Genomic DNA, 27517 nt, shown 5'->3' with positions numbered 1-27517 from the left:
GAGAGAGAGAGAGAGAGATAGAAAGAAAGAAAGAAAGAAAGAAAGAAGGAGAAAGAAAGAAAGAAAGAAAGAGCGAGACGGAGAGAGAGAGAGATAGAAAGAGCAGAGAGGGAGTCGGAGAGAGAGAGAGATAGAAAGAGCGAGAGAGAGACACAGAGAGAGAGGGAGAGGGAGACAGAGACAGAGAGATTGAGAGAGAGAGATTGAGAGAGAGAGGAAGACAGAGAGAGAGAGAGAGAGGGAGACGAGAGAGAGAGAGAGAGAGAGAGAGAGAGAGAGAGAGAGAGAGAGAGAGAGAGAGAGAGAGAGAGAGAGAGAAAAAGAGAAAGAGCGAGAGAGAGACACACACAGAGAGAGAGAGAGAGAGAGAGAGAGAGGGAGACAGAGAGAGAGAGCTTGAAATTAATCTTGAAAGCTGAACATGTCCATATCATGAACTATACATTCCATGAGCATATTGAGCTCACTAGTATTAGCAGACTGAGACAGTGACCAATGGCTTTATCGATGATTGTTCTCCCTTTGAATTCAGTGAAGATTGTAGCATACCATTTTCTTATCACTTCTTAATGTCGCCAACACTTAAATTGCCTCTCTCAGAAATTCAGTTAATTCCAATTACATTTTACAATGACCGCAGCAATCAAGGGAACAGTAAAACCACGGAAAAGGTTATTTTTAAAAAGCATATTAAAATAAGTCCCCATTATAACAGGTGAGAAAGATATTTCTGCAGCACTTCTCTATTGACACACTCTTGGGGGTGCTTTCACTTTTATGTCAATATGCAAATGAGTTCAACAGCCCCCCAAATAAAATCATACAATCCCTTTATTCCTGAAAGTATCAGCTAGCAACAGATGCAAAAAATAAACGGTTTTCTGTGCAGAACACAGAAACAAGTGTGTGTGGGGGGGGTAGTTCTATGAACTACATTTCTCAGATGTATGCGGTCTATACACCCTCCGCCTCGATAATGGGAGCTGTCTGTCATTCTCTACTGGCTCAGTTGAAATGGTTAGTACTAAGGGCCCGGCGGCGGTGCTGTTTTCTCCCATTGCCCCCACATGCCAAACACAACTCACAGCTACAGAGAGAGAGAGAGAGAGAGAGATAGAGAGAGAGAGAGAGAGAGAGAGAGAGAGAGAGAGAGAGAGAGAGGGACGCTGCTGTCAAACAAAAAGGCCTTTATTGTTTTGTGCAGAGAGCGCTCCTGTGCTGAACAATGTCTGAACAGTGTCCCTACAACTCCAACCCAACACGTCCCCTTTCGAACAGAGCCAGGCTGTCTAATGGAGTAGACCTACTAGGCATATGCAGGTCGCTTTATGATGGAGTATTCAGTTATTTTAGCATACGGCCGAACCGTAAGAAATCCCTAGACTGATGACTTAATAAATCTCTCCTCTCCCTTATCTGAGGGTGGTAAAACCGCGTGCGTGGCTTATCCGTGCTCCATAAAGAGAGACATGTGCTTGCGTGTAAGATAGAGAGTGAGAAAGGTTACTCGGTTCAGGGGCTCCTCTCCCCACTCCAGCCATTGTAATCAATCGCGTGTAATGAGCCATCTCTGCAGAGCTGCCAGGCCTGGTAATGTGGGGGCTGGTTTACCATCTACTATCCTCCCTGGGGTTCTAAAAATACAGCAGCAGTCTTTCTGCTATTTAAAAAAGGTGTGATGGGTCCGCGCTCAAAAATATGTTGTTTCTTTTGTATTAGTTTTTTAACTGCATCAGGAACAGCGCACACAGACGATTCGGCTTTTGCAGCCTCTTCAGTGTGTAGGTAGAAATATGTTTCATTCAGAACAGCATTTGTAGGGAACACAGGTGAGCAACCGATGAGCAGCAGGTGCTTCTAATCAGCGTGGTCACTCATCTTCCAATCAGGGTTGTGGCTTTTCTGGTCTACCTGTATACATGTTACAGTCACAAAGAAATACATAATTATAGGGTATGGGAGCGGGTACGAAGGACAATTGAGGGCATCAGGCGTGAACCATTCATCAATTATTTGCCTTAGGTGCCTGCTCACTTGGATACATTATATCAATTGATGATATATATATGACCCAGCTCTGGCTGGTGTAGTAATTATGTTGAGTTGTCAGATTCTTTTAATTGAATGATGTGATATAGTGATAAAACAAATCTGAACAGGAAATATCTGTCACAAGCTGGGCTAGAACTCCGGTCTCAGATGTGGGGAGCTGGGGGTTCTACCCCAGCCACAGAGGAGGTATAGTTGGACCCAAATGAAACACCCAAGGCAATACTCCAGGTAAGTAGATTTAATGTAACAAAAAGGTTCTTTGCACTTCAAAAATAGTCCAACAAAAAGTTCTTTTCAGAAAGAGGTATATCAACAGAGGTAGAGTAACAAAACAGGAGGCAAAACAAAATAACTCCACGAGGGGGAGAAAAAACAAACTAAAGATAACTTAGAAAAGCTTACTTGGAAAGACACGTGGACAAAGCAGGAGACACATAGCCAGGACTCAAAAACCAAGTGAGGAACAGGGGAAAAAACACAGCTAAAAATACTCTAGGTGAAACAAGGCACAGGTGACCTGGACAAGCTAATAAGGACACACGAGGAAGAACTAAGGCAGAGGGGGAACACAGATGACCTCTAGAGGCCCGGAGACAAACAGGAGGCAGGAAGCTGACAGGACCCTCCTCTAGGAACGACTCCCGACGTTCCTTCCAGAACACCCTGGCCTCAGGGTGCGAAACTCTCGGATCAAACCTGGGTCCAGGATGTCCTTGGCTGGAACCCAGGAGCGCTTCCTTCGGCCCGCAGCCCCTCCCAGTCCACCAGATACTGCAGAGAGTTCTGGACTCCTCCGGGAGTCCAGTATCCGGCGGACTGTGTAGGCTGGCTGGCCGCCAATGATCCTGGGAGGTGGCGGGGGTCTGCGTGGGGGGGGGGCAAAGGGAGAAGACAAGACAGGTTTAAGTAGTGAAACATGGAAAGTGGGGGTTAATTCTAAGGGAGCGAGGGAGAACCAAACGACACGAAACAGGGTTAACCTTTCTTGCTATGCGGAAAGGGCCGATGTATTTCTGGGAAAGCTTCTTGGATTCGACCCGGAGGGGCAGGTTCTTAGTGGCCAACCAAACTCTCTGACCAGCTCGGAAACTAGGGGTCCGCCCGGGCGGAGGCGATTAGCCTGACTTTGGTATTCTGGGAGGTCCGAAGGAGGGTACGCCTGGCCTCTTCCAGGTCCGCCACAGCGTTGGACAAAGCGCTGGGCCGAGGGAACACCCACTGCGCCTCTTCCTCTGGAAATAATGGAGGGGTGTAACCGAACTGGCATTCGAAGGGGGACAATCCGGTGGCTGAGGACTGGAGGGTGTTGTGGGTATATTCAGCCCAAATGATATAGGTGGCCCAAGACGTGGGATTACTGGCCGCCATACACCGCAGGATGGTCTCCAGATCCTGATTAATCCGCTCCGCTTTGGCCATTAGACTCTGGATGGAACCCCCGACGATAGGCTGGCTGTGGCCCCAAGAAGCCTGCAGAAGCCCCCCAAAACCGGGACGAGAATTGGGGACCCGGTCGGAGACCACGCCCAGGGGAATACCAAATATCCGGAAGACATGGTTCATGAGGAGCCCAGCAGTCTCCTTAGCCGAGGGCAGCTTGGGCAGGGGAATAAACCGGGCAGCCTTAGAGAACCGGTCTACCACCACTAGGGATGACGGTGTTGCCCTGGGATGGAGGAAGTCCCGTAACAAAGTCCAGAGAAAGGTGTGACCATGGCCTTCGAGGAACAGGTAAGGGATGGAGCAGTCCCTGGGGGTCGCTGGCGTGTCGACTTCCCTGGTTGCACACAGGGCAGGCCTCAACATAGACCTGTCGTCCTTTTGATGGACGGCCACCAAAACCGCCGCCGGAGGAATTCAGTCGGGCTCATGGACAAGGGCCTCTCGCATCCCTCAAGTTCCCACTGAAGAGGTGCGACGATCCTAGACCTCGAATAATCGATGCCAAGGGCATCTCTTGTACCTCGGGAGAATAGGCTCGAGACAGGGCATCCGGCTTGACGCTCTTGGTGCCAGGTCGGTAAGACAGGAGTAACTGGAATCGATTAAAGAAAAGGGACCATCGTGGCTTGCCGAGGGTTCATCCGCTTTAGCCTGTTGGAGATATTCCAGGTTCTTGTGGTCTGTGAGAACCTGGAAAGGATGCTGAGCCCCTCAAGCCAATGGCGCCACTCTTCCAAGGCCAGCTTAACCGCAAGCAACTCTCGATCCCCCACGTGGTAGTTGCGCGCGGCCTCAGACAGGTGGCGAGACATGAAGGCACAAGGGGTGTAATCTCCCCATCCTCACCCCTCTGTGACAGGACGGCTCCCACCCCCCACCTCTGAGGCGTCCACCTCCACCACGAAAGGTCTTTCTGGGTCAGGGATCACCAGAATCGGAGCAGAAGTGAAGCGGCGCTTGAGATCCTCGAAGGCCCCTGCTGCTTCCGGACCCCAGTGAATCTTGGTCCCTCCTCCCTTGGTAAGCGCCAAAGGGGCTACCACAGAGCTGAAATTTTAATGAACTTCCGATAGAAGTTGGAAAAGCCAATGAACCGCTGGAACCTCCTTGACCGTGGCAGGTGTGGGCCAGCTGTGGACCGCTTTGACCTTCTTGGGATCCATCTCTAGGTGGCCGGGAGTGACAATAAACCCGAGAAACTGAGTCTGAGAAACATGAAACTCACACTTCTCAGGTTTAACGTAGAGGTGATTGTCAAGGAGCCTCTGGAGAACCCTGCTAACATGCCCCTCATGCTCCTTCAGTGACCCGAGAAGATGAGGATATCGTCCCAGGTACACAAAGACGAACAGATTAAGCATATCCCGGAGAACATCATTAATCGGGCTTGGAATACTGCGGGGGCATTGGTGAGCCCAAACGGCATCACCCGGAGTTCATAGTGCCCCGTGGGCGTGCTGAACGCCGCCTTCCATTCGCCCCCTTGCCGGATCCGCACGAGATGGTAAGCATTGCGGAGATCCAGTTTAGTAAAAATGGAAGCCCCTTGAAGCAGCTCAAAAGCAGTGGCCATGAGAGGAAGGGGGCTATCGATTCCGAACCGTGATCTTGTTGAGTCCCCGGTAATCAACACAAGGCCTAAGACCCCGTCTTTCTTTTCAACAAAAAATAAGCCCGCCCCAGCCGGGAAGTAGAGGCACAGATGAGGCCGGCTGCCAAGGACTCCTTAATGTAGGTGTCCATAGCTGCTTGCTCGGGGGAGGATAAGGAAAAGATCCGACCTCTAGGAGGGCAGCAACCAGGAGTAGATCAATGGCACAGCCATACGTGCGATGAGGCGGTAAGGAAGTAGCCAGGGCCTTGCTGAACACTGCCTTGAACCGATGGTAAACACTGGGGACTCGGGAGACGCCAACAGACTCTTGAAACTGGGTACCAGGGGGCTGAGGGACTCTGGAAGCATGCAGGTGAGTTGGAAGTGGAACCCAGTTTAGAATGGTGCCAGTAGGCCAGTCGATTGGGGATTATGTTGCATAGCCAAGGGTGACCCAGGATAATAGGATACTCGGGAGAGTCAATGAGATAGAAGTCTCCACCTGCTGGTGCTGAGAGATAGTAAGTCGCAGGGACTGAGTCGCCCAGTAACCTTTCCTGGTTCCAGAGGTTGCCATCTAAGGCTGTAACTGCCTGGGGTTGAGGAAGTAGTTGGGTAGGGATCTTGAGTTCCTTAGCCAAGGTTACATCCATGAAATCACCTGCGGCACCGGAATCGATCATAGCCTGGACCCGATGTGGTGGCCCTCCCAGGACAGAGATGGCTGGAATAGCTAGGACAAGCGTTAGTAGGAGGAGCTCTAATTTTCCCCATCACAACCCTCCTGTAGCTGGGCGGGGACAGGCGTCTCCAAAAGCTCGGGGCAAGTGGAGCGGAAGTGGCCGGCAACCCCGCGAGTAGAGGCACCGACGCCCTCGTGCGACGCTCCCTTCGTGGGAGAAAGCCTGGAACGGCCTAACTGCATGCTCTCCGGGGAATCCTGGAGCAGTTCAGGAGCCGGGAAGCTCTGAATGACGGAGCCCAAACAGGAGAAACAGAGCTGCTCAGAGGAACCTGGGACTGAGACACCTGGCGGCGAGCCGCTCTCCGCTCTCTTAGACGATTGTCCAGGCGGATGGCCAAGGCTATGAGGGACTCGAGATCTCCAGCTGGTTCTCGGGTGGCTAACTCATCTTGAAGGGGCTCAGATAACCCTCCCTGAAAACAGACCCTCAGCGCTTCATCATTCCATCCGCTCCTTGCTGCTATGGTCCGGAATTCAATGGCAAAATTCTGCCGTGCTTCGGGACCCTGACGGAGAGACAGTAGGCGCTTGGAAGCCTCCCGCCCCACTGACAGGATGATCGAACACCCGCTTGAACTCTTCTACAAATGCAGCGTAGGAGTCACAACAGGCCTCCTGGGACTGCCACACCAGCAGAGGCCCAGGACGAGCGCCTTGTCTGAAAGAAGGGTAATGATATAGGCAATCTTGGAACGGTTGTGGGAAAACTTGAGGGTTGGAGCTCGAAGGTGAGGGAGCATTGGGTGAGGGAAACCCTGGCAAGAGCTTGGATCCCCAGAAAAGGGCTTGGGAGGTGGTAGTCGGGGCTCCGCCACTGGAGAAGGCCTGTCAGTCACTGGGGGGTGACCTGGAGGAAGGGAGAGGACCAGGGAGGCGTTCAAAGAGCTCTTCTTGTCGGCTGAGAACGGCTTCATGGCGCTGGAAAGATGCCTCATGTCGAGCGATCACCGCCAACAGGTCCTGGGAACTGAGTGTTTCTGGGTCCATGATTGGACTTGGTTTTTCTGTCACAAGCTGGGCTAGAACTCCGGCCTCAGATGTGGGGAGCTGGGGGTTCTACCCCTTAGCCACAGAGGAGGTATAGTTGGACCCAAATGAAACACCCAAGGCAATACTCCAGGTAAGTAGATTTAATGTAACAAAAAGGTTCTTTGCACTTCAAAAAATAGTCCAACAAAAGTTCTTCCAGAAAGAGGTATATCAACAGAGGTAGAGTAACAAAACAGGAGGCAAAACAAAATAACTTCACGAGGGGAGAAAAACAAACTAAAGATAACTTAGAAAAGCTTACTTGGAAAGACACGGTGGGACAAAGCAGGAGACACATAGCCAGACTCAAAAACCAAGTGAGGAACAGGGGAAAAAACACAGCGAAAATACTCTAGGTGAAACAAGGCACAGGTGACCTGGAAAGTAACAAGGACAACGAGGAAGAACTAAGGCAGAGGGGAACACAGATGACCTCTAGAGGCCCGGAGACAAACAGGGAGGCAGGAAGCTGACAATATCCACTCAGCTTTAGAGGGATGTTCACCATCAGCACCACAGTATTCAAGTATTCCAACTGAAATCTACACTATAGTGATTTATGTAGCATGTGCTTAAGCCAAGGTTATGTGTTGCCAGTCTTGGAATACCAGTGCCACTATACAAGTACTTCTATCAGTGTTAAGACATAGGGTTTATGTGTGTGTCTGTATGTTGACCCCCTCTCCCTTCTCCCTTCAGCCTGTCTGGAGTTGGAGCGACATTTGCAGACGGAGCCCAAGAGCTGTCGACCTTTGACGAGGAGCTGGACTGCCTGCTCACCCCCGGCACCGAAGGAGGACAGTGAAGAGGAAGTACTAGAGCCTCTCCTCCCCAGCCTCCGGCCCCCCCCCTCTACCGCCTGCTTCCCCCTCTCAAGCACCCTCGGGGAAGTCTGCCAAACTTGGCGTAGGCGACGGCACGGGTTAGGCTGGAGGGGGAGGGGGAGGGGTACACCCGCAGCTGAGCGCCGTCACCTCCTGACGCCGCCCGCGTCCCCCGGGAGCTGGGACGCCACCTGGTCGAGCCCGACCCCCACCAGACTCTGACGGGCGCCCGCTGACGGCACACTCACTCTCAAACTGGTGGCGAGGAAGGTGGGGCAGAGCGCCACCAGGTTGGCACGACCCAGCGCCACCCCTGCCCACAAGGCGTGACACCACAGGCGGGCACAGCGACGGTGAGCAGGGGGGCACGTGTGTGATGGGCGTGGGGGATATCTCTGAGAACAAGAAGAGGGTCCACCGCTGCCAGTTTAACGGCTGCAGGAAGGTTTACACCAAGAGCTCACACCTCAAGGCTCACAGAGACACACACAGGTGAGACTCATCAGCACACTCTAGTCTAGAGCAGAGTTGAAATAGCATTGGTTTTTATTTCAGATACTTTGAGTTTCGGATTGAGCCTGCCTTGAATACTAAATGGACAGCACTTTGGGACTATTCTATTACATCCCATTGCTCTAGGCAAGCTTAATCAAGCATGTGAAAGGAAACAAATACTATACAAATACTACCCACTTCTGCTCAGGGAAATACTACTCACTTCAGCTCAGGGAAATACTACTCACTTCAGCTCAGGGAAATACTAGTCACTTCAGCTCAGGGGAAATACTGCTCACTTCAGCTCAGGGAAATACCACTCACTTCAGCTCAGGGAAATACTACTCACTTCAGCTCAGGGAAATACTACTCACTTCAGCTCAGGGAAAGTCACTTCATCTGAAAACATAAGTGTCGCTTATCAAAGAGGTAGATCATCTGAGTCGCTGCCAGGCAGGGAGAGCTCTCAGACAGACTCTATAGACCACCAGACAAGCACCATCAGGTCTACTATTAGCTCCTTAGACATCCCTCATCCATCCATGTTTCACCTTCCTTACTTTTAGCTCAGGTTCTCTTTAATCATACCTGGTACTCATCTTGGCCCTTTCTGCTAATGGAGCCTCATCTATTAATTAAAGAACACATCCACTCGCCTTCCTCATCCCTCTACCTCCTACTCAGCTCCTGTCCTCTTCCTCATCTTTCCTGGACCGCCCTGGGCCAGTGGTCATTAGCTCCTCAAATGTTCAACTGCTTGAGTACCAATTATAGAATATTGGCTCTAAAATATAATGAGTACCACCTAAATTTAAAGAGTGAGTACTTCAGTACTCTTCAGCACTGCCTGTACCCTCAGTATACTTGGCTATCAGTATTCCTTCTCAAGGTTGCCACACTACTTCCTCAGCAGATTTTCCGGAAACGGACATCATTCTCCCTCTCTTCGATCTCAATCCCAAACCACTCAGACCTCTGTCAGGAAACTGTCCGCCGAGTGACTAACTGCCCCGTGATGGATGGATTGACCTGGATAAGCCGTGGTTTCCCAGTTTATTTTAGTCTGCCGCCCGTATCCCTCACGGACGCTTTCTATAGGCTAAGTCTCGGTGACAATCCACCAACTTGGGACTCTGTGGGACGAAATATGTTAATGTTCCCCGTCTGGCACTTCTCAAACACCCTTATTCTAACCAGGGTTGGGGTCAATTCCATTTCAATTCCAGTCAATTTGAAAAAGTAAACAACAATTGTTTCATTGAAAAGCATTGAGGAGAATAGGAATTGGAATTTTAGTGTACTTCCTGAAATGAAATGGAATTGACCCCAACCCCGACTCTTACGCACCATGTCAGCTCTACAGCTACAGCAGATCTGTTCCAATATCCACACTAGCTTCCCATTTAGAATGAAGCAATGTATCGGCCGTGCATTTTGATCTGTATGATAGTGTGGTCAATGAAACACATGAAAGAGAGTGAGTGTTATAGCTGGAACAGTTGTTTTAGTCACTCAGAGAGATAAAGCACCAAGACAGTGACAGGCGCTGAGAAGGAGAGGTAGAAACATCTCAGTCCACCTGTACTGTTACGTGACATGCTGGCTCTAAAAGCGCAGGGAGAGTGTTATAGCTAGCTGAAATAGTTCCTTTAGCCACCGACAGCACAAAGACAGTGACAGAGCACTGAGAAGGAGAGGTAGAAACATCAGTCTGAGACATAGTGCCATGGGCCTCACTCGTTCAACATCAGGCCATGACTTAAGAGACGGCGTTACTCAAATCCCCCCCATTCTTCATGTGTTGTTACCATCCATTACTGACAGAGCAGAGATTAACATTGGAGCTGGAATCAAGCAGACTGGGTGGAAATTACACGGCCCTGCAGTGACTTTTATGAATGGAGGTTTGAACGCAGATAAGGAATTGTACAATTAGATTCTGAGGAGGAGAAGAGTAAAACACGTCTCTCTCTGTCCTGCCTCCTCCTCCTCCTCTCTCTGTCTCCTCCATTGCTCCCTTTCTCTCACACACGCACACACACACACACACACGCAAACACACACGCAAACACACACGCACACACTCTCCCTCTCTGCTCATATAAAGGAAGCCAGCATTGACTAGTGTAACAGTAAAACTGTAGGAGTGGAGTAGTGCTGGCCTGTAAAGTGCTTTTCCCCCATAATGACCTCAGAGACCACGATACACCGGTCCATCTCCAGCTAATGGAGGAAATGCAATTAACCACAACTCAGGCACCTGAGAGGCTGGATCGAGTGTGTGTGTGTGTGTTTAGTTGCTAGGCAACCATAGCCTATCAATGGAGGAGTGTGTAGCTGGAGTGGTTATCTGCTGTGCTCTAGGCACTGGTCTCAGCCTGTATCGATGCTGTCTCCACTATCCCTCCCCCCTCACAACCACCACACCCCCCCCCCCCCCCACCAAGAAGGTACAGCATTACAGCGCCTGTTGCTAGAGCAACTGCATACTCCTCTGCCAGCGTGAGTGGTAATTGGCTGGTGGCACAGCGGCGTGTGCTGCCAATGCCAGATCCAGCCAGCTGCACTAGCCTCCTCGTGTTTCATCACTCACCCCGTTGCTAGGAGACCGAGTCAGGCATCCATGCCTCCCGGGACTATAATTGACCGGTGTGTGAGGGAGTGGGCCAGACCTAAATCTGCCTCTCTTGTTTTTAAGGCTAGAGGAAAGGAGAGCAGAGAGGAGAGGGAAGGATGGGGCTAGGGAGGGAGAGGAGAGAGGAGAGAGGAGATGGGAGGATGGGGCTAGAGGAGAGGAGAGGAGAGGAGAGAGAGGAGAGGAGAGGAGAGGAGAGGAGAGAGAGAGAGGAGAGGAGAGGAGAGGGAGAGGAGGGAGAGGAGAGGAGAGGAGGTCCTCTGTAGCTCAGCTGGTAGAGCACAGCGCTTGTAACGCCAAGGTAGTGGGTTCGATCCCCGGGACCACCCATACACAAAAATGTATGCACGCATGACTGTAAGTCGCTTTGGATAAAAGCGTCTGCTAAATGGCATATTATATTATTATTATATATTATGAGAGGAGAGGAGAGGAGAGGAGAGGAGAGGAGAGGAGAGGAGAGGAGAGGAGAGGAGAGGAGAGGAGAGGAGAGGAGAGGAGAGGAGAGGAGAGGAGAGGAGAGGGAGAGGATGGGGATAGAGGAAATGTGAACCTGTGATGGGGGATAAGTTGGATGTGAGTGATAGGTACTCTGTTACACACCTTGTACCTCTGTTATCCACCACTCAGCTAGCCTCTGAAGATAAAATGGTCTCTGTTATTCACCACTCAGCTAACCTCTGATGATAAAATGGTCTCTGTTATTCACCACTCAGCTAGCCTCTGATGATAAACGGTCTCTGTTATCCACCACTCAGCTATCCTCTGAATATAAAAATGGCCTCTGATTTTAAAGTAGTTGAGTAGTGAATTCCTTATGGACAACCTCAGAGTAACACTAAAGAAGGCTGGCCCAAGCAGGAAGAGGGGGATAGTCCTCCTAAAAACATCTTCAAGCAGGAAGAGGGGGATAGTCCTCCTAAAAACATCTTCAAGCAGGAAGAGGGGGCTAGTCCTCCTAAACACATCTTTAAGGAGGAAGAGGGGGCTAGTCCTCCTAAACACATCTTTAAGGAGGAAGAGGGGCTAGTCCTCCTAAAAACATCTTCAAGCAGGAAGAGGGGGGCTAGTCCTCCTAAACACATCTTTAAGGAGGAAGAGGGGGATAGTCCTCCTAAAAACATCTTCAAGGAGGAAGAGGGGGATAGTCCTCCTAAAAACATCTTTAAGGAGGAAGAGGGGGATAGTCCTCCTAAAAACATCTTCAACAGCTGACACACGTCATCCCATTTGTTTTATTTTATCCGTTCTCCAGCAGCTCGGTTGGTGAGATAGCAGGCAGGTCATTATAAAAGCACTGTAAACCACAAAATGCTTCCTTCCTCTCTTAATTGCATTCTGAAAGCTGATGAAGCAAGTGTAATGTGGATTTGATGGAGTTCTTGAAGAGATATAAAATGTGTGACAAATGCTGGTACAAACCGTGCCTTATTAAACCATCCAAACACACTGGGGAGCTATTATATAGATTATATTATATTATATAGATGATATTATATATAGTGTTGTTATCATATAGACTAGTACAAACCAACATACACTGACATACATGTGATCTACCACTTAAAAGCATTGGCCTCATTTTATGTTTTTACATTGCATAACTCCCTCTACAGCAAAACAACCACAAACGGACACATTTCTGATTCACATTGGACAATGAAGTTATGTGAATCTGTTCAGTTGTTATGATCATATCTGAGGAAGTTGCAATGGGAAGACTGTATTTAGTCTGATGTCTTTATGAGACTGTATTTAGTCTGATGTCTGAGACTGTATTTAGTCTGAGGTCTTTATGAGACTGTATTTAGTCTGATGTCTTTATGAGACTGTATTTAGTCTGAGGTCTTTATGAGACTGTATTTAGTCTGAGGTCTTTATGAGACTGTATTTAGTCTGAGGTCTTTATGAGACTGTATTTAGTCTGATGTCTTTATGAGACTGTATTTAGTCTGATGTCTTTATGAGACTGTATTTAGTCTGAGGTCTTTATGAGACTGTATTTAGTCTGAGGTCTTTATGAGACTGTATTTAGTCTGAGGTCTTTATGAGACTGTATTTAGTCTGAGGTCTTTATGAGACTGTATTTAGTCTGATGTCTTTATGAGACTGTATTTAGTCTGATGTCTGTGTTATGCGATCTAGTTGGGATGATTGGTGGATGTGTGTGACATCTCCTTGGAGAGGGAGGCAGCTGGCAGGGTGTAAATATAGAGGTACTTCCCATTAAGCAACACCACTGGCCTAATTATCACACATACACACATGCACGCACGCACACACTCACTCACACACACACACACACACACACCTCCCACCAGTATCTCTGCCCCTGTCCTCCTCCTCCTCCTCCTCTCAGTTTCTGCCCATTCAGCAGGATAAGAGACTACTGGGAACCCCTCCGCATCCATGAAAAACACATTACATACACACACACACCTAACATATCTCGCTATCTCACTCCCACACACACACCGCCTATCACACACACAAATGCACACACAGACGCATACACACACAGGGGCGGACTGAAACCAGAAATCAGCCCTGGCATTTCTAACACACCGGACCATTTTTTTCCTTGAGGCCCCAACACCAGACAATATTTTTCTTCGAGGCCCCCCACACCGGCAATGTTTTTCCATGAGGCACCCATTATTTGACAAATGATCATTTTGCACAAAAAAACCTAAGTCAGACAGGACCAATGGGCAAGAAATGGACCAGCCCTTCTGGCATTTGCCCAAAATGCCAGATGGCCAGTCCACCGCTGCAGACACACACCCCCTCCTAAATGGAAGTCTCCTATCAACATAGCTGCACGTGAAACACAGTACGATGGAAATATGGAGTGGATGCTTGCTATAACCATCCATATGATTGGTGGATAACTGTTAAACATGCGTGTGATTGGTGGATGAGTGATAAACAGCTTTGTTTGTTTCCGTCCTCAGGTGAGAAGCCCTACAAGTGCTCATGGGAGGGCTGTGAATGGCGGTTCGCCCCGGAGCGATGAACTGACAAGACACTACCGCAAACACACTGGCGCAAAGCCTTTCAAGTGTAACCACTGTGACAGGTATGTCAAAACACACTCGCATCACACACACACACACACACACAGGCAGCAACACAAGCCTGTTAAGTGTATCGACTATGATGCATTACACAAGCTCACTGTTTGGCAAGGTAGTTACAGTACTTAACAGACTGATGTTGCCAGCCCTAGTAAGCAACACTGTAGTAAAGGGCATATAATACTCATGTCAAGTTGAGACCATAAAGATTGGAAAGGTACCGTCATGTTGGGAAGACTTGAAGGCCTTAAAATAGGCCTAAAAAAGCCTACATAAAAATTACCATTTTAAACTTTACTCAGAAATTCAGTGCAGGGTCACGTCTAGATTCCTGTGTGTCTCCTTCTGCTCCCAACTGTTTGATTAGATTTTATTAGGATCTCTTTTAGCCCACCAAGGGCTAGTCTTCTAGAGTCCTTAAGAAATGTAAAAACATACAGAAATGTAGAAGAACAACAGAAGCTAAGTAAAAACACAAACACAGATCCACTGTCCAACTGTTCAGTGCCCTCAGGTTATACTGTTGTCTATAGAAGCCTATATTACCATGGCAACTGTTCAGAGCCCTCAGGTTATACTGTTGTCTATAGAAGCCTATATTACCATGGCAACTGTTCAGAGCCCTCAGGTTATACTGTTGTCTATAGAAGCCTATATTACCATGGCAACTGTTCAGAGCCCTCAGGTTATACTGTTGTCTATAGAAGCCTATATTACCATGACAACTGTTCAGAGCCCTCATGTTATACTAATGTCTATAGGAGCCTATATTACCATGTCAACTGTTCAGAGCCCTCAGGTTATACTGTTGTCTATAGGAGCCTATATTACCATGACAACTGTTCAGAGCCCTCAGGTTATACTGTTGTCTGATAGAAGCCTATATTACCATGGCAACTGTTCAGAGCCCTCAGGTTATACTGTTGTCTATAGAAGCCTATATTACCATGACAACTGTTCAGAGCCCTCAGGTTATACTGTTGTCTATAGAAGCCTATATTACCATGACAACTGTTCAGAGCCCTCAGGTTATACTAATGTCTATAGGAGCCTATATTACCATGGCAACTGTTCAGAGCCCTCAGGTTATACTGTTGTCTATAGGAGCCTATATTACCATGACAACTGTTCAGAGCCCTCAGGTTATACTGTTGTCTGTAGAAGCCTATATTACCATGACAACTGTTCAGAGCCCTCAGGTTATACTGTTGTTTATAGGAGCCTATATTTCCATGACAACTGTTCAGAGCCCTCAGGTTATACTGTTGTCTATAGGAGCCTATATTACCATGGCAACTGTTCAGAGCCCTCAGGTTATACTGTTGTCTCAAGCAGCCTATATTACCATGACAACTGTTCAGAGCCCTCAGGTTATACTGTTGTCTCAAGGAGCCCTATATTACCATGACAACTGTTCAGAGCCCTCAGGTTATACTGTTGTTTAGAGGAGCCTATGTTACCATGACAACTGTTCAGAGCCCTCAGGTTATACTGTTGTCTCAAGCAGCCTATATTACCATGACAACTGTTCAGAGCCCTCAGGTTATACTGTTGTCTCAAGGAGCCTATATTACCATGACAACTGTTCAGAGCCCTCAGGTGATACTGCTTGTCTATATAAGCCTATATTACCATGACAACTGTTCAGAGCCCTCAGGTTATACTGTTGTCTCAAGCAGCCTATATTACCATGACAACTGTTCAGAGCCCTCAGGTTATACTGTTGTTTATAGGAGCCTATATTACCATGACAACTGTTCAGAGCCCTCAGGTTATACTGTTGTCTATAGAAGCCTATATTACCATGACAACTGTTCAGAGCCCTCAGGTTATACTGTTGTCTATAGGAGCCTATATTACCATGACAACTGTTCAGAGCCCTCAGGTTATACTGTTGTCTATAGGAGCCTATATTACCATGGCAACTGTTCAGAGCCCTCAGGTTATACTGTTGTCTCAAGCAGCCTATATTACCATGACAACTGTTCAGAGCCCTCAGGTTATACTGTTGTCTATAGACGCCTATATTACCATGACAACTGTTCAGAGCCCTCAGGTTATACTAATGTCTATAGGAGCCTATATTACCATGGCAACTGTTCAGAGCCCTCAGGGATATACTGTTGTCTATAGGAGCCTATATTACCATGACAACTGTTCAGAACCCTCAGGTTGTACTGTTGTTTATAGGAGCCTATGTTACCATGACAACTGTTCAGAGCCCTCAGGTTATACTGTTGTCTCAAGCAGCCTATATTACCATGACAACTGTTCAGAGCCCCTCAGGTTATACTGTTGTCTCAAGGAGCCTATATTACCATGACAACTGTTCAGAGCCCTCAGGTTATACTGTTGTCTCAAGGAGCCTATATTACCATGACAACTGTTCAGAGCCCTCAGGTTATACTGTTGTTTAGAGGAGCCTATGTTACCATGACAACTGTTCAGAGCCCTCAGGTTATACTGTTGTCTCAAGCAGCCTATATTACCATGACAACTGTTCAGAGCCCTCAGGTTATACTGTTGTCTCAAGGAGCCTATATTACCATGACAACTGTTCAGAGCCCTCAGGTGATACTGTTGTCTCAAGGAGCCTATATTACCATGACAACTGTTCAGAGCCCTCAGGTTATACTGTTGTCTCAAGCAGCCTATATTACCATGACAACTGTTCAGAGCCCTCAGGTTATACTGTTGTTTATAGGAGCCTATATTTCCATGACAACTGTTCAGAGCCCTCAGGTTATACTGTTGTTTATAGGAGCCTATATTTCCATGACAACTGTTCAGAGCCCTCAGGTTATACTGTGGATGGAGGGAGGGAACGAGGGATGGAGGGATGGTAGGGTGGAGGGCGGGTGGCATGACAGACCTGTGGTGTGCCAGCTGGTGTTGTGGCCCCCTCGTCATGACTCATACCACCATCTGGTCTGACCATAACCCCCTTCACTCCCCACCCCCTCGCTCCCTGTCCAACAGGTATGACAGTGAGGCAGATGACTGGTGGCTCATCTCAGTGTGTCACCCTACCTCCCTGTCCTGTGTGTCTCCAACATCTCCATGAATCCAGACGTATGAGCCAGACAGGGACCTGTGTGTCTCCAACATCTCCATTCATCCAGATAGCTTCTGTTTTTTTTCTGTTCTGTTCTGACTGGTGATACAAGGAGGGTAGATGGATCTAGTCATGTAAGGTTTAAATCTAACTAGAATTAGAATGACTTCAGTATGTATTCTAATTCAATGAAGCACCCAGGCAAGTTACAATGTTATCACAGTGAATGGATACGAAGACTGCTTCAAATTGCAATGTAACGCTAAATAGCGATATATATATATATATATGTAACGCATGAATCTTTCCTTATTTGTAGCAAATAGGAAAGTAATGCACGAGTAAAGAGTAAGGAGTTATGAATATGATCAAATAATATATTTGGTACATAATGTGATTTCATGTTTTACTCTGTTGACTTTGGTCTCGTACAAATATAGTAGCTCAATTTCAATATGTTATACTAGTTTAGTTCTAATTTAGAGCAAATGTTGTTTGTGTGCATTTCTTATACATGCAGACAGTTCAACTAATTGTGCCTTAATGTTAGAGCAAAATGTTGTTTGTGTTGGTTTTCCATCACTGGTTCAACAAATCAATCTGCAGCTTCCATTCCTATTCATAACGCAGCTGCAGTCATTACCGCCCTGTTGAAAATGTTGATTTAAATGTTGATTATGAATTAGTCATACATGTTTAATTGCATGTGCATCAGAATTGCCTTGACGCACATTGACTAGCTAACAGCAGCAGTTAGACTGATGACTCAACAATAGTTCCTCCTGCCATGGCAACAAGCTAACAACATCATTTCTGTCTATTCTACAGATGTTTCTCACGATCGGACCACTTGGCGCTACACATGAAAAGGCATATCTGAGGAGGTGGAGGGAGAAGAGCGGGAGAGGAGGAGGACAGAGAAAAGAGGAGAGGTGGAGAGGGAGGTGAACATCATGGCTGTCTCTGTTGTGTTCAAAAGGGAACTGAGAGAGAGTTCAATCAAAAGCTTGGTTGCATCAGATCAAGGATTGGATCAGCCTTGGGAGACATGGGAGTGAAAGACAAACGGATAGTGTCCGTGGGGCTGCATTGGGCACATAATCATGGCTTTTGTGTGCAGCAGACAAACAGACAGTCTGGTCTAATGTTGTTCCCCGAGCAGCTCTGCCTCACCCGAGTCCTGGAATTCTGATACTGCCAGATTGTGATTCTGCCTCGAGACAGTAACACAGGACTGACAGACGCTTGTGTCGTATAGAGAGTAAAAGGGTTGTCGTCCCGTTTTCTGTTGCTCTCTCGAAGGTTATCTTAGAGTTTGGACAACTGCAAGCCAGCCCTGTCAAACTCCTATTGTAAGGGGTCAAAGGTCAACCAGAAGACATTGACCCAGTCCCTGGTCAGACACCTGATGACCACAATGAACTATAATATTCATACTCCTCCTATTCTCCAGATGCACCCCTCTCTGGCTCCTCTCTGGCTCCACTGTCTCCCTCTGTCTCCCCTCTGTCTCTTCTCTGTCTCCCCTCTGTCTCCTCTCTGTCTCCTCTCTGTCTCCCTTCTGTCTCCCTCTGTCTCCTCTCTGTCTCCTCTCTGTCTCCTCCCTGTCTCCCTCTCTTCCTCTCTGTTTCCTCTCTGTCTCCTCTCTGTCTCCCTCTGTCTCCCCTCTGTCTCCCTCTGTCTCCCCTCTGTCTCACCTCTGTCTCCTCTCTGTCTCTCCTCTGTCTCCTCTCTCCCCTCTGTCTCCCTCTGTCTCCCTCTGTCTCCTCTCTGTCTCCTCTCTGTCTCCTCCGTCTCCTCCCTGTCTCCTCTCTTTCCTCTCTGTCTCCCTCTGTCTCCTCTCTGTCTCCCTCTCTCTCTCCCTCTGTCTTCTCTCTCTGTTTCCTCTCTGTCTCCTCTCTGTCTCCCTCTGTCTCCTCTCCTTCTCCTCTCCATCCCCCCTCTGTCTCCTCTCTGACTCCTCTCTGTCTCCTCTCTGTCTCCCCTCTGTCTCCTCTCTGTCTCCTCTCTGTCTCTTCACTGACTCCCTCTGTCTCCTCTCTGCCTCCTCTCTGTCTTCCCTCTGTCTCCTCTCTGTCTCTGTCTGTTTCCCTGTAAAACAATCAAAATGTTTTACAGGAATGGACTCCGCTCTGTCTCCTCTCTGAGTTCCCTCCACAGCTGCGCAGCGACACTTTTGAAACTTTTGTAAAAATGTTATTTGTAAACCCTTCAGTCTTGAACTGGAAAGTCTTGAAACTCACCAAACGTTGGCTTCGACACATACTGTTCTGGTATGGACTGCCATATGCACAGGCGAAAGACAAGTAGCGAAACAGCTACCGAAGCACAGACTGCAAAGGATATCGTAAATGATGTGTACAGGTTACTTAATTTATTTTCTAAAATCTCTTCCTTTTCGCTATATGTTTTGCTAAGAACAATTCATTTTGGAGCAAACAGATCCTGAACAGCACCCCGCCATCAAAACCCAAGCCTATGAAAGCTTCAACATGCTTGAAATGATACCTTGGTCTATGGGAGTACTTGGCCAAACCCCCTACAGAACTACAGAGTGCAACTACCAGTCAAAAGACAAAACTAGAGCCGTTCAGATATCTTTAGCCAGAGTCAAAAGCATACAGAGAGACTTTGTCGGCCTCTCACATATCCAACAGACTTCTGCTCGTGTCTACAGTGTCATTTCAATAGGCCAAGATGCTTCTACTCAAGGTGGGATGTGGGAAATGTATTTTGATGAAGGAGGATTCTTCTTCTGACAGTTCATGTACACTCAAGGTTTCTTGGAGGGTGGGTGAGAGGGTGGCTCTTTCTAGAGCGAGTAATTGTGAATGTACTGTTGTCTGTCTGTGCATGGCATTAGCACCCAGAAAGGACTTGGTCAGTGGGATTGTTGTGCAGTCATATAGGTGGGACTGGTAAGCTCAAGCCAGGCAGTGTGATTCACTTTCATTTGTAGTCTTCTCTTCCCCATTATCATCACCGTCGTCTTTCCTCACCCTGAACTGTCTAGGAATTGGCAGATGCAGAAATGCACACAATCACTTGGCGAAAAAGACAGACAAACATTAGCTCGTTGTTGAATTTTTTTTGCTAGCCCCTTGCCAATTGCCATCTAGACATCTGCTCTGTTAGCTGTTAGCATCATTCAGCGCTAGCCCCCCAGAGCTGCCCACTGACTTGGCGACATTGGCCAATGGGAGGGCACGTTGACAGCAGGGTCATCGAGGTAATGAGGAGTGAATTCTGCTCTCTCAGCAGTGCTGGTCAGCGCCGGCCAGCCCTCTAATGGGACGCAATGGAGTGAGACTTCACCACTACTCTATTGCTCTCTCTCCCTCTCTCTCTCCCTCTCTCTCTGCTTCCTCCTCTCTGTCTCCTCTCTGTGGTCATACTACTGAGAGGTCACATACTGCCCCACTGACCACTGACCGACACGTCCCAATCCCAGCCCTGGCATTAGTTTGCTAGAAAGTGTCAGCCTCCTGTCCTGCTACTCGCAAATACCAAGGAATAAAAACTCTGGGGTCATGTTCAGTAGGGAGGAAATGAATCGGAGTGAAACAAGCTACCACCTGAACATACCGCATGGACGTTTTAAAACCTTTTGCTACAGTGTTCCTGGATGAACACAAACCAGACCTCCAGCCCCATCTAGCTTAGCCGGGCACAAACACACGCAGGGAGGTTGAATGCATTGCACACGTGGTCTCAATGATTTGTATAAACTACTAGGAAGGGACTAAAAGAGGAGCCTGGTAATAATGTTCTGTGTATGTCAAACCTATACCACACTCTCCATTGAGGTTTACTGTCCAATATCCTTGTGTTTGATTTGTTCCAATAAACCAGCATGAAGGAACAAAAAATGCACAGACAATGGCGGTTGATCAGAATCAGAACCAGGTTTATTGTAGGAAACACAGCAAGAAACAACCAACAGTCAGACATCAAAAGGTTTACAGTAGTTGGGCCTGTGATTAATGTATCCTCCATTTGCAGCTCGCTGTGTTCAGACCTTTCAGTATTCTAGGGTGAAACCGCCAAGACAACAACTTAACTAAATGGCCTTATGTAGGTTTTGTAGTTGGGGACTTTCTCTGCAAATACTGGCTACCAGTTGATTACCGAAATGTTGATTGTGGTATAATCTTTTAAAATCGTTCAACAAGATTCACTGTGCACCTGAACAGAGATCCCTTTGGGGCGGCTTATCCAAAGTGGAGACAAAACTAAGATTCATTCATCCCTCATCGCTTCAGTCGGTATAATTCAGCACCACAATATGTTACGACATGTTTTTAGTTGTGGGTAGCTATACTCTGCATCTGGATGTATGACAGGTGTTTACTGATCCACTCATCCTCAACTTAAAGCCCTCTCCCATGTCAGCTGTCTGTCCACCTGTCCTGTAAACACAACTTTGGATGTTGCGTCCCAAACCGTCTCCCTGAAATATGACGATGCACACACCAGTGTTGATGAATTTCCTGTTTCCCTGTTTGTGATCAGAGACACGTCAGTAATTTAGTAAAAACATTCACAGAGAACTACTGAAACCAACTGAGAAAACACTTCACATTTGCTTTGTGTGTCTGCAGTCTACAAGTCCTTTTTACTTGTCTTTGTGATCAGAACTTGGTTATACAACAATTGCTTTCACTGCTTTGTGTGGGAGTAAATGAAAATGTATTGTATACCATCTTTAGTGAAACAGCACTTCAAAGATGTTCCTTTTCTACCAGCACCCCCTCCCATATTCCTAACAACTGTTTTCCTCTGTCATCCTTTCTCTCTCTCTCTCTCTCTCTCTCTCTCTCTCTCTCTCTTTTTTTCTCTCGCTCTCTCTCTCTTTCCTCCCTCTCCTTCTCCTCATTCTCCTTTCTTTTGCTGTACAAAGTGTTTTCTAAGTTATTATTTGTATGATGTTAGTATGACAATGTTCTTTATTATGGAAAAAGGAAAGATTTATTTTTGTTACTGGTTTGTTTCATAATTCTTTTTTAAAATTGGTATTGTAATATCTCTATGCAAGAACTGTTCAGTGAATCGTTTGTATTTAAGAATGTAATATGTGTAATAAATAGTAGAATCAGACTGGCCAGTGGTCTGTCTTTTCTTGGCTAGTCCCTGTAAATACATAGTAGAATCAGACTGGCTAGTTGTCTGTCTTTTTCTTGGTTAGTCCCTGTAAATACATAGTAGAATCAGACTGGCTAGTTGTCTGTCTTTCTTGGTTAGTCCCTGTAAATACATAGTAGAATCAGACTGGCCAGTGGTCTCTCTTTTCTTGGCTAGTCCCTGTAAATACATAGTAGAATCAGACTGGCCAGTGGTCTCTCTTTTCTTGGCTAGTCCCTGTAAATACTAGTAGAATCAGACTGGCCAGTGGTCTGTCTTTTCTTGGCTAGTCCCTGTAAATACATAGTAGAATCAGACTGGCCAGTGGTCTCTCTTTTCTTGGCTAGTCCCTGTAAATACATAGTAGAAACAGACTGGCCAGTGGTCTCTCTTTTCTTGGCTAGTCCCTGTAAATACATAGTAGAATCAGACTGGCCAGTGGTCTCTCTTTTCTTGGCTAGTCCCTGTAAATACATAGTAGAATCAGACTGGCCAGTGGTCTCTCTTTTCTTGGCTAGTCCCTGTAAATACATAGTAGAATCAGACTGGCCAGTGGTCTGTCTTTTTCTTGGCTAGTCCCTGTAAATACATAGTAGAATCAGACTGGCCAGTGGTCTCTCTTTCCTTGGCTAGTCCCTGTAAATACATAGTAGAATCAGACTGGCCAGTGGTCTCTCTTTTCTTGGCTAGTCCCTGTAAATACATAGTAGAATCAGACTGGCCAGTGGTCTCTCTTTTCTTGGCTAGTCCCTGTAAATACATAGTAGAATCAGACTGGCCAGTGGTCTGTCTTTTCTTGGCTAGTCCCTGTAAATACATAGTAGAATCAGACTGGCCAGTGGTCTCTCTTTTCTTGGCTAGTCCCTGTAAATACATAGTAGAATCAGACTGGCCAGTGGTCTCTCTTTTTCTTGGCTAGTCCCTGTAAATACATAGTAGAATCAGACTGGCCAGTGGTCTGTCTTTTCTTGGCTAGTCCCTGTAAATACATAGTAGAATCAGACTGGCCAGTGGTCTGTCTTTTCTTGGCTAGTCCCGAAATACATAGTAGAATCAGACTGCCAGTGGTCTCTCTTTTCTTGGTTAGTCCCCTGTAAATACATAGTAGAATCAGACTGGCCAGTGGTCTCTCTTTTCTTGGCTAGTCCCTGTAAATACATAGTAGAAACAGACCGGTCATGAAATAAAAGTGCTGGAAAACATGTTGTCTCACTATTTAAAAAGAAGATGGAGAACAAGCTATGGGATGAAAGATACTGGAGTTTTGGCATGGACACAGCTGACTAGTGATAGCTAACACTACCTACAGTAGCAAAGGCATATATATAAAATGTAATCCCTTTTTTTATATATACACTACCGCTCAAAAAGTTTGTGTGTCACTTAGAAATGTCCTTGTTTTCGAAAGAAAAGCAGTTTTTTTTGTCCATTAAAATAACATCGAATTGATCAGAAATACAGTGTAGACATTGCGAATGTTGTAAATGGTTATTGTAGCTGGAAACGGCTGATTTTTAAATGGAATATCACATAGGCGCACAGAGGCCCAACAGCAACCACAGTCCTGTGTTCCAATGGCACGTTGTGTTTTCTAATCCAAGTTTATCATTTTAAAAGGCCAATTGATCATTAGAAAACCCTTTTTCAATTATGTTAGCACAGCTGAAAACTGTTGTGCTGATTAAAGAAGAAAAAAGAAAAAGAAAAAAGAAAAAGCAATATCTCGGACTGCCCATCTTAATCTTTTTTCTTTTTATTGGCCAGTCTGAGATATGGCTTTTTCTTTGCGAACTCTGCCTAGAAGGTCAGCATCCCGGAGTCACCTCTTCACTGTTGACGCTGAGAATGGTGTTTATGCGGGTACTATTTAATGAAGCTGCCAGTTGAGGACCTGTGAGGCGCCTGTTTCTCAAACTAAACATTCTAATGTATTTGTCCTCTTGCTCAGTTGTGCACCGAGGCCTCCCACTCCCCTTTCTATTCTGGTTAGAGCCAGTTTGCGCTATTCTGTGAAGGGAGTAGTACACAGCATTGTACGAGATCTTCAGTTTCTTGGCAATTTCCGCATGGAATAGGCTTAATTTCCAGAACAAGAATAGACTGACGAGTTTCAGAAGAAAGTTATTTGTTTCGGCCATTTTGAGCCTGTAATCAAAACCCACAATTGCAGATACTCAACTAGTCTCAAGAAGGCCTGTTTTATTGCTTCTTTAATCAGCACAACAGTTTTCAGCTGTGCTAACATAATTGCAAAAGGGTTTCCAACGATCAATTAGCCTTTTAAAAATGATAAACTTGGATTAGCAAACACAACGTGCCATTGGAACACAGGACTGAAGGTTGCTGATAATGGGCCTCTGTACGCCATGTAGTTATTCCATAAAAAAATCTGCAGTTTCCAGCTACAATAGTAATTTACAACATTAACAATGTCCACACTGTATTTCTGATCAATTTGATGTTATTTTAATGGACAACAAAATTGCTTTTCTGTCGAAAAACAAGACACATTTCTAAGTGACCGCAAACTTTTGAACGGTAGTGTATATTTAATCGATACTTGGAGTCAAAATTCTAAAGGCACTCACACATTGAGCTATCTTTGTTGCAGGTGCATGGTAACAGTTGAACAACATGAGAGAAAAAAAGAAGTCAAAAAAGATATAACATCGTCGAAAAAATAGTATTGTGATATGTAACTGTATCAATGTTTTTTTTTTCAGCACTAAAGGAAAGTTCAATTCAGTTCATTCCAAAAAAGGTAAATGGACAGAAAAAAAAAAGATCATCCAATAGGAAATGCAGGAGAGTCCATCAAAGAGGGACAATATCACAATCAGCAGTCAGCACCTTGGTGATGAGAGGACTATGTCCATGGTGATGAGAGGACTATGTCCATGGTGATGAGAGGACTATGTCCATGGTGATGAGAGGACTATGTCCATGGTGATGAGAGGACTATGTCCATGGTGATGAGAGGACTATGTCCATGGTGATGAGAGGACTATGTGAGAGGACAGGAATTCACTTTAATAATCCAAAGGAACAGGTTTTCTATGGACAATTACTGAATTAGGCCTATTGACTGACAAACATTTCAAGTCATGCTTTCTCTTCTTCCCCTTCTCTGATAATTGGCGTCAGCACAAATTTAATGTGAATGCTGCCACCTACTTAAAGGGAGAATCCACTCAAAAACGATATTTTGGTATTTGCACCATCATGATGATGCGGCCAATGACACTTTGCTTCTTCAAAGTCCAATATCTTGAAAACTTGACTGCTGACATTCAAAACATTTTGGGACTGTATTAACAGTGGACTAATAATACAAATAAAATAAAAACTTTTTCCAGTGGAGTTCTCCTTTAACATTAGAATAATTCAATTATACAAGCTATGCTGCAATGTTCTGCCCGGTCAATGCACCTCACTCCAGCACAAGCGGCTCCTAAGATCTCATGCTTTCTCACACCCATAGAGAATGATAGAGGCCTCTAGTGGCCAAAAATGCTGAATTAGGCACGGGCAGCACCATTGAGGGCTTCCACCATTTTAATGTAGTCAACTGGGTGGGGACTTCCAACTTCACTGGATGATCCTCCTGGTGACCATTTTGGAGTCATGTCTAACCCGTAAATCAGGAGGGTTCAGCCAATCGTGAAAAGAAAATATACTACGGTACTTTAAAAATGGAGAAAATCTCGATGGCGCTGCCCATGCGTCACGGACGCTATATTGGCACAGATACAAAGATGAGTTTCTGTCTATCTTATGCTCACACCTTGGTGGCCATTTTGGTCCCTCTTCCTAATCACGTTCTCTCCCTGCTTAAAGTGGCAGGTTCATGATTTGACCAATCAACCGGCAATATGGAATAGGCCTACATGCACTCTTATATCAGTTCATATAATTTCACATTCAATATGGAGACGTTGCAGTCCACTGTCTTTTTGAGGCAACGGAAATTATTTTTTTACTACTTTCAACCCAACCCCCCCAAGACACAGACTGAGACCCATGATGGATTAATTACAACTGTTACTAACCAAGGTGATGACATATCTTCCATTTCTTCTCCTTTTGACTGTGACTAAATGATAAAAGGGTACTCAAATAACTAAATCGTTAATTAGGGTGCAATTAACGTGCTAGTTAATGAGCCTATAGAGTGTATTAATTCTACTTATGTCTGGCAGTGAGCTACTCCATAAGGTTTTCTCATTTAATGCCCTTAATTGAAATGGGCACCCTCATCAAGCAGCCTCCATGTATCTGTCAGACTTAATGTGCCTCTACATTACAGACAATCACCACCCACCCCGCACCTACTGCCCATTGTACCTACAGTAGATCTATCTATTGGACAGGCTATGAAATTAGAAATTAGAGACTCATTTTTTCAACCACTGTCCCTCATTCCCATGAGTAGTTTTTAATATTGAGGGATACCCCTATCGTGTCAGAAGTTTCTTAGTGATGAATGACAATGAGTGCTTTTATGTTAAAAAAAGAGGGAGAAGGTTTGAATATTGCTGTCCATCAATGATTCCCAACCAAATGTAATGAGCATGAGGAATTTTTACAAAACCAATGGATGTATGTTGCCATAAGAGTTGTACAAGGTTGGTAGAATCTTATTCAGAATGATTCACAGCTGTAATGGCTGCCAAAAGGGCTTCCAACAAGTAGTAACTCTGGGGTGTGAAGACAAACGCAATCAATAAATATTTTGTATTTATTTTTTTATTCATTAGGAAAATGTTCTATATGTTTCTTTTTTTCTATAGGTTCTGTAGATCTGTAGGAAAAAAATCTAATCCCTTTTTAGATTTAATTTAAGGCAGCAAAATGTGAAGACTGTGCAAGCGGTGTGTAGACTTTCACTAGGCACTGTAGATGTGAGAGATATCCCAAGACACAACAAACATTGCCCCGGCTGGACAAGACAACCCGTGAGATAAAACAGTTTGTTCCAGTTGAGAATGCATCAATGTAATTTTCCCACCAACAATTTTCTCCCTGCCTCACAGAACGGAACAGTCAGATCCTCAATGACAAACACAGAAGCTTTCACAGAAGTGTGTTTCACCACCCAGTTTACTCTGCGGTCCTTCTGCAGTTCTCTAATAGTGTCTGACAGCTTGGGGAAACAAGCTAATCCATCGAGGCATGGAGAGAAACGGAGGTGGATTCCATCTCCAGCTTATTGAATTCGATGCTGGGGATTCCTAATTGGCAGAACTGCATTATCTATAAGTAGCTACATTATTTTTTGACCCTAATGCTTTGGTGTTCTTGTAAAGAAGATGGCTATAGCATAACATTGTCCGAAGGGAGAAGTCAGTCTGATGTCAGGGCTGTACATCAGGTAATGCCCACCAAACCCCAGAACACCAGACCAGATTTGTTATTCAGATTGGTCAATAGGCTACATGATGAAATTT

At 46.0% G+C, this 27517-nt stretch overlaps 1 protein-coding gene across 1 annotated transcript in view; it reads left to right on the top strand.

Moving 5' to 3' along the window:
- LOC121582927 (Krueppel-like factor 7) overlaps window positions 1-18399 on the top strand; it is a 43082-nt gene extending 24683 nt beyond the window's left edge. Inside the window, 9 exon segments of the mRNA XM_045214024.1 lie at window positions 7563-7604; window positions 7607-7649; window positions 7651-7861; window positions 7864-7911; window positions 7913-8001; window positions 8003-8178; window positions 13769-13821; window positions 13823-13896; window positions 17778-18399. Of these exon segments, the coding sequence (XP_045069959.1) occupies window positions 7563-7604; window positions 7607-7649; window positions 7651-7861; window positions 7864-7911; window positions 7913-8001; window positions 8003-8178; window positions 13769-13821; window positions 13823-13896; window positions 17778-17829 (788 nt within the window). The 3' untranslated portion in view covers window positions 17830-18399.
- The last annotated feature ends 9118 nt before the right edge of the window (window positions 18400-27517 follow it).

This window comes from Coregonus clupeaformis, unplaced genomic scaffold (genome assembly GCF_020615455.1).
Source record: "Coregonus clupeaformis isolate EN_2021a unplaced genomic scaffold, ASM2061545v1 scaf0183, whole genome shotgun sequence".
Taxonomy (NCBI): domain Eukaryota; kingdom Metazoa; phylum Chordata; class Actinopteri; order Salmoniformes; family Salmonidae; genus Coregonus; species Coregonus clupeaformis.
The sequence above is the reverse complement of the archived record's forward strand: the minus strand, read 5'-3'. Positions and strand labels throughout refer to the sequence as shown.